We start from the raw sequence: 6,960 nt of genomic DNA, 5'->3' as shown, positions 1-6,960 counted from the left end.
AAAAGTTAAACATTTTTTAGTGTGCGTAGATTGAAAATTAGTGGTGTTGTATATTTGAATGCATGTGGATAAATCACATTTATCCCGTTTTATAGACTGTCTCCCGTCTCCATAGCTTCGACATTGACAAGCTTTTGTTCTATTCCATCTGTATATTAAATATGATATATAGTTATTACAGTATACAATACAGTTTTCCTTCTATTCTTTCTTGATTGATTTCAACTTCCATTTGTTCTTGTACACAATTAGGAGAGTAATCGATTGATCAAGGAAAACGATAGTCATTTGTTAATGTAGTAGTAGAACAAATGTACAAACTAAAAGTAAGTGGTTGTTGTTTTGTTGGATCGATAAGTTTAATACTTAAATTAAAATCTGGAGAGGAATTGGAGTTGTTTGAGAAGTGGAGTTAAAGTCTCCATGAGTTTCTCACAAGGATGATTGTGAATGCCTTCATAAGTTGTGACCACAATTGAGTTGTCTTTTGATAGCCTTTGAATTTGCTTCTTCACATTGCATGTATGATGAGTGCACCTATAATAACTCCTTCCATCATGCATTTTAAACCACCACCAAACAAATTAAAATTAAAAAATTAATTAGATAAATAAATATCGTCAAGATCGTCACTCTAGAGAAAATCGAGAATAATTAACAAGTCTACTAAAAGAAATCAATGCGAATATATATATATATATATATATATATATATATATATATATATATATATATATATATATATATATAATGGTAGGATCAAGAGAGAAGTAACCATTCGGGGGGAAGCGGGGGGAAGCAAAAACTTTTTTTTTTTTTTGTTTTTTGAAAAAACTTTGTTCACGAACATTATAGATGAGATGAAAATATGAACATTTAGTAGAGACACTTTGTGATAAATATTTTTATTTTGACGGAAAAACGCTCGAAGAAATAATATATAACAATTATCGTGTTTTTCGAGCGTATTTTGAGGTTTTAGCTATTGGGGTTTAGATATTAGGGTTTATAGGGTTTAGATATTAGGGTTTAGAAATTTAGGGTTTAGGGTTTAGATTGAGTTTTTAACACGAACGGTTTAGAGTTTAGGGTTTAGGGTTTGGTGTTTTGGGTTTATTAGGGTTTAGAAATTTAGGGTTTAGGGTTTAGATTGAGTTTTTAACACGAACGGTTTAGAGTTTAGGGTTTAGGGTTTGGTGTTTTGGGTTTATGGAATAAACCCAAAACACCAAACCCTAAACCCTAAACCCTAAACTCTAAACCCTAAACTCTAAATCGGGCTAAATTTTACTTCACAAAACATGAAAAAAAAACGTTCATATTCTTCACGAACAATATTATCTTGAATGTTATTTTTGTCGATCGTTTTCCCGCCTAAATAATAACATTCATCACGAAGTGTCTCTTCTAAATGTTCATATTTTCGTGTGATCTTGATACCGGAAAAAAAAAATTTCAAAAAAAACAAAAAAAAAAAAAATTTTGCTTCCCCCCGATTGGTTACTTCCCCATTGATCCTGCCCCTATATATATATATATATATATATATATATATATATATATATATATATATATATATATATATATATATATATATATATATATATTGTTTGATTTTTTATTATTGTTAACCTTTTAGTTCTTAGTTACACATATATTATTCGCTTTATATATGTTATCTACCCTTTAATTTCTATCACCTTTTTTTAATCACTCAGGCTTGCCTGAGTGGCCGCTGAGTTGTCCAATGAATCACACCATCCGGGTTCAATCCTTGGCTATGTCAAATTGTTCAAAAGAGAGTGTGACAAGAGGGTGCGCATAATGCGCAATTCATCCGGTACCAAGTCTCGCGCTCGGGGGGCTTGATTACCCGAGGTTTTACTTTCTATGGGGGAGCCAATGTACTCGTTCATAGGAGGGTTTTCTTGCTTAGCCAAAAAAAAAAATTTTTGATTAAAAAACATTATTGACGATGATTTAAGTTTTAAACTTATATGTGACCACTAAATAAACTGTTCTCAGGAAAATAAGGTACCTTCGATGAAAACGAGTGTGTTTTGAATAAGTAGTTAGGGAAGAAATGTTAGGTCAACTTATTCACTTTATATTGCTCACCAAAGAAAGACTAAGGTCAAAGGGGAGAATGTTGTTTTTCATTTGTTTAGTAATTACGTATGATTTAAAACTGTCGCAGGTTTAATTAGAGTGATTAATTGTAATCCCACAAAAAATTGATAGAGAGGTTATATCGTTGTACACAAATACATATTCTTGTTAAATATTATTCAAACAATTAAATTTGTTTTATGAGGTATGCATGCATCGAAATAATTATTAATCTTCAAAAAATTATAAGTCTATAAATATACAAGGTCTCAAAGTTAAATTTATTGTTGTCCTACCCATGACTCATAGGCTAAATTCTCCCCCTGATTACTAATAGATATAACGGAAGGTCATGCTTTTTTTTTTTTTTTTTTTTTTTTTTGAACAGAAAGGTCATGTTATCGTTTAGTTTAAAAAAATTGTATGAGACCATTGTCGTTTTAACTACACAGTATGATTTACGCGCCCCAAGTGCACCGGCGAGTTTAGAGCTTATGGTGTGGTATGACCCAACTAAAAAAAATTATATTATGTAGTCTTCAAATTGTATAATACACTGCTAGATTTAGCTACATGGCCTTACATATTTTTAAAATTAATAGTTTTTTTAAAAGTAACAACCATTAAAGTACTATTCAGATATAATTACATTTGATTTTTTTTAAACTCCTTTAAATTTTCATCTTAAATACACCATTGTCCACGTGTTACCATGAAAGTATTTGATCAAAAATTGTAGGCATAACCAGTTGATAAATATGAGCCAAAGCTCAATCGCCTAATTCTGGTTAAACACAAAAGGGAAAAATTCTTCTTTGTTAAAGGATTTAATTCCGAGTTTTTTCATGAAACAATAAAAATTAGTAAAAGGCTAGGAAGTGATGGAAAGGAAAACTCGACTAAAAATTAATCTATTGACATCTTCCTTTCCTATCAAAACTACGAAAACACAAAACCCTTTTATTCTTGTATGGCTTCTCTTCATTCTTTTCCTTCCTATGTGACTGTTTCTCACTTTTCTAAATCCTCTAGGAGAGATGTGATGTTAATAAAGTGTAAAACTAAATCTCTCACGATGATCACTATCCGTGTAATTTTGTCTTAAGTTATCAAAATACGAAATAAAATCCAAACACCATTAATGAATTACACATTTATATATAGTTAATTATTTAGTTATACTATTTAAAATGTAATCAATTCTCAAAACATAAATCAAAATAATCCTTATTGTCTAAACTCTAAACTAAAGACCAAAAGTGACATTTACTTTTATAGGAAAACCCGTATATTTTACTTAAAATCGTGTGAGTTAATGTGTTATGATATGAATAAAATATTTATTTGGCCGAAAGGAGATATATATTGATTTTAGTCTTACACGTGTGCATGGGTTTAGAATTATTTTATTACATCTCCATGCATGCAAAGCGAGGTATCAATTTTTGTACATGTATAAATGTTTGCTATGTTTTATACGAAGATTTTATATGTATAAATGTACATTTAAATTAACTGGCGTACGTTTCAAAAATATTTCTAAGTAAGAAAATAAGAGAAAACAATAACGTTTTGTTCCCGGGCTTATTTTTTGGGTAAGAGAGGAAACCCTTGTATGAACGAGCACATTGGCTCCCCCATAGAAGATAAAATCTCGGGTAATCAAGCCCCCGAGCGCGAAACCTGGTACCGAGTGAATTGCACATTATGTGCACCCTCTAGTCACACTCCCATTTTGAACAATAAGGTTTTGTTCCCAAGCTTATTTATAAAAGAAAAAAAGTGAAATGGAGAGGAATGCAAGGAGTGAAGTTGGATCCTTCCAATTTGGAATGTAAGATTTTAAAGAAAATTAAACAAAATGATTTATCCGCTTCTTTCCTTTCTTTCCTATTAAAACTCGAAAACACCATATTTTTTAAATTTCTATCAGCTTCTATTCTTTTCCTTCCAATTAACACAAAATTGTGGAAGAGAGTCTAACCATTTACATAGATTTAAAGTATAGACGATCTATGCAACCCTGATGCCATAGTAAAATCAACGAGCCCATATATGCATACATATCTCACAAATTAAAACATGTATGTATGTATGTATGTATGTAATTGACAACACTTTGATTGGTGGAGTCATTCAATTTGCGATCATATATAAACTGGTAGCAAAGAACTAGTATATACTTTTGTACTCCGTATCATCATATGTGTGCCATGTAATTATCTTGCACAATATTAAATTTAGTACTCCCTGCGTCCCAAAAAATATATCTCAATTTGACTTTTGAAGTCAATCTTTATCATCTTTGACTATAAATAATTTTGTTTGTATGCTATAATATTTGATAAAGATTATATGAATGGATTAAGTTTTAAATGTATTTTTCATTGGTATAAATTCTATAAAATATTTTGTAATACAAAAAAACATTTGAAAGTGAAAGTTAAAGAAAAAAGATTTTTGAAAGTCAAATGGAACTGTTTTTTAGACGGATGGATTAATCAGTTAAAATATGTAGTTTCAAATTCAATTTAATTCTTTCTGAACATCACTTCTATAGGTATGCTAGAATGTAAAAAACCTTGTTAGGTTGATTAAGTTCACTCATCGATTAAAATGTTTTCTAATATATTATACGTGTATATATACTAACAAATAGATATTTGTTTATTTTTTAGGTTCAGAAAGACAAATATTCACAAATTACAAATAGATTGATCAAGATGTGTGTGTAATGAAGTACCTTGGATGATGACTATTTTTGACAGATTTTTGGCCATATTTCCTCCATTTGTAACCATCATCAAGAATATCCTCGCTACTTCTTGTATGAAATGCAACCCTAGATGGAGTTACTTTCTTACCCCTTCCGCTTTTCATCGATTTACCATTCCGCCCCGCATTCCTCTCATTTCCTTCACACAGATCCCTCCCCATCGTTGATCCTTGATCATTACTCACGAAACCCGAAAGAAGGCTAACCCAGTCCACATTACTACTCTCCAAACTAATACCATTATCGAGATGTTGATTCAAAGTACTTAGTGGTAATTGAGGTAAAACCGGAGAAGATGAAGAAGATAAAGGATATTGAAACATCGGATTCGGATTATTAATCATAGGGTTGATGTTATTCATGTAATCAAATATGTATGGACTAATGTTGTTCATGTTCATGTTCATGTTCATGTTAACATTGTTGTTGTCGCTTATAGGCGCTTGTGTTGCTTGTGACATATGTTCGTCTCCATCCATGCTCAATCAAGAAAAAAATTCAAGAGATTTGAATAACGCGATTATGAATGTTTTGTATTGTGAATTTTTTGAATGTCTTTTTGGCAGATGAAAGAAGTTAATCTATCCCACATACTTGTTATATATATGTAGGAAAATGACTTAGCTTGTATAACCTAAAGAAAACCAACTAAACATTACCTAACTTTCGTTGAACAATATACTTGTTAAAAGATGTAGATAAGCTAAGTAACACCTTTTAAATCCATGTGTAATGCTTACATTATTTCATGATGATGCATGCATTTATTTACATGCATGGTGAATATATATTTTTTTCTTATTTTTTAATGGGATGTTGTTAAACAACTAGTCAAGTTTATTGAGTGAAGAGAACATATCAATCGTTGTTGGGGTTGTTTGGAAATTTGTATATTGAAACACCTGTTGTATATGTGTGAAATTTTAATTATATACGTACTAGACTAGAAATTAATTAAATATATTACTCCGTTTAAATAGAATACCTTTATTGTTATTTTAGTGATCCTAATATATATTTTAACTTTTGGTACTCCTGTAAGAATACCTAAAAAAAGTGTATCTTTAGGAATAAAATTTCACGTGTGTACAAAACGTCTAGCTAAATACTTTTTACAGTTTCATTATAAGGACAATTAAATCATGATGGAGAAAGTAGTTTATCCCTAAATACATGTACATGTTGTATGATAAAATTAAATAAATTTGCATATGATTTCATATAACGAAACTTTTATGAAATTTTTTTTTAAATAGTGTTTTCTATAACATTGTTTGCAAAAATAGAAATAAAGAAAAATATTTTATAAAAATGGGAAAACCGAAGTTTGAAACTTCGGTTTTGTCAAATCCGAAGTTTCAAACTTCGGTTTCGTCAGAAGAAACCCTAAATCGAAGTTTAAAACTTCGGTTTTGCTAGAAAACTAGTAAAATCGAAGTTTGAAACTCGGCTTTGCATCTGCATTACAACCGTGGTTCATAGTCTTTTCAGGCTTAGATTTGATACGTTTTTATAGTTATTTAAGCTACTATTATCTTAAATCCAATAAGACCATTACAAACAACACAATATTATTATTAGTAATTTGCAAATACAAATTTTTTGAACAACACATGTAACTACCTTATTAGTATTGCGAAGGCAACATGCATAATTTGATTACGAAGGCAACGGGCCTAATTTGATTGTTAGCATTTTTTTCAACTGTTGTTAGCAGCTTATGTAATATCCCGTCAGAATCCACTAACGGTGTATTAACTCCGGTCCCACAGTTTAGCGGTCACACTCTCTATATGAGACGTTTCAGAAAAGTATTCGCATTAATTATCAAAGCAAAGTCATTTATTAAAGAAAACGTAACTTGAAAGTATTGGAGATAAATGACTAACGTAAATGAACCCAAAATATCTCAATAAGTAAATAGTTTAAATGCGAATATTTGTTCTTGAAATAAAAACTATAAAATATGATGGACACCGTCCAGTTCTAGTAGCAGACAGCATAACCACTTCTGTATAGCGGAAGCACTACCTCTATGGACCTGAGATAAAACATGCAAAACGTCAACGAAAAAG

At 30.4% G+C, this 6,960-nt stretch overlaps 1 protein-coding gene across 1 annotated transcript; it reads right to left on the bottom strand.

Annotated features, from left to right (window-relative positions):
* Positions 1–204: 204 nt before the first annotated feature.
* Positions 205–5,364, bottom strand: LOC139858814 (probable WRKY transcription factor 56). The gene is made up of 2 exons (XM_071847656.1): positions 4,853–5,364; positions 205–549 (listed from the first exon to the last, which is right to left on the bottom strand). Exons 1-2 carry the CDS (start codon positions 5,362–5,364, stop codon positions 372–374), a joined length of 690 nt encoding a protein of 229 aa, XP_071703757.1. The 3' UTR covers positions 205–371.
* Between the last annotated feature and the right edge of the window lie 1,596 nt (positions 5,365–6,960).

This window comes from Rutidosis leptorrhynchoides, chromosome 7 (assembly GCF_046630445.1).
Source record: "Rutidosis leptorrhynchoides isolate AG116_Rl617_1_P2 chromosome 7, CSIRO_AGI_Rlap_v1, whole genome shotgun sequence".
NCBI lineage: Eukaryota > Viridiplantae > Streptophyta > Magnoliopsida > Asterales > Asteraceae > Rutidosis > Rutidosis leptorrhynchoides.
This window is presented reverse-complemented; position numbering and strand designations above follow the sequence as displayed.

Coding starts and splice junctions, on each gene's coding strand:
- LOC139858814 (XM_071847656.1), bottom strand. CDS start 5,364: ATGGATGGAGACGAACATATGTCACAAGCAACACAAGCGCCTATAAGC. Junction 550..4,852: donor AAAAATAGTCATCATCCAAG/GTACTTCATTAC, acceptor GCATGATGGAAG/GAGTTATTATAGGTGCACTC.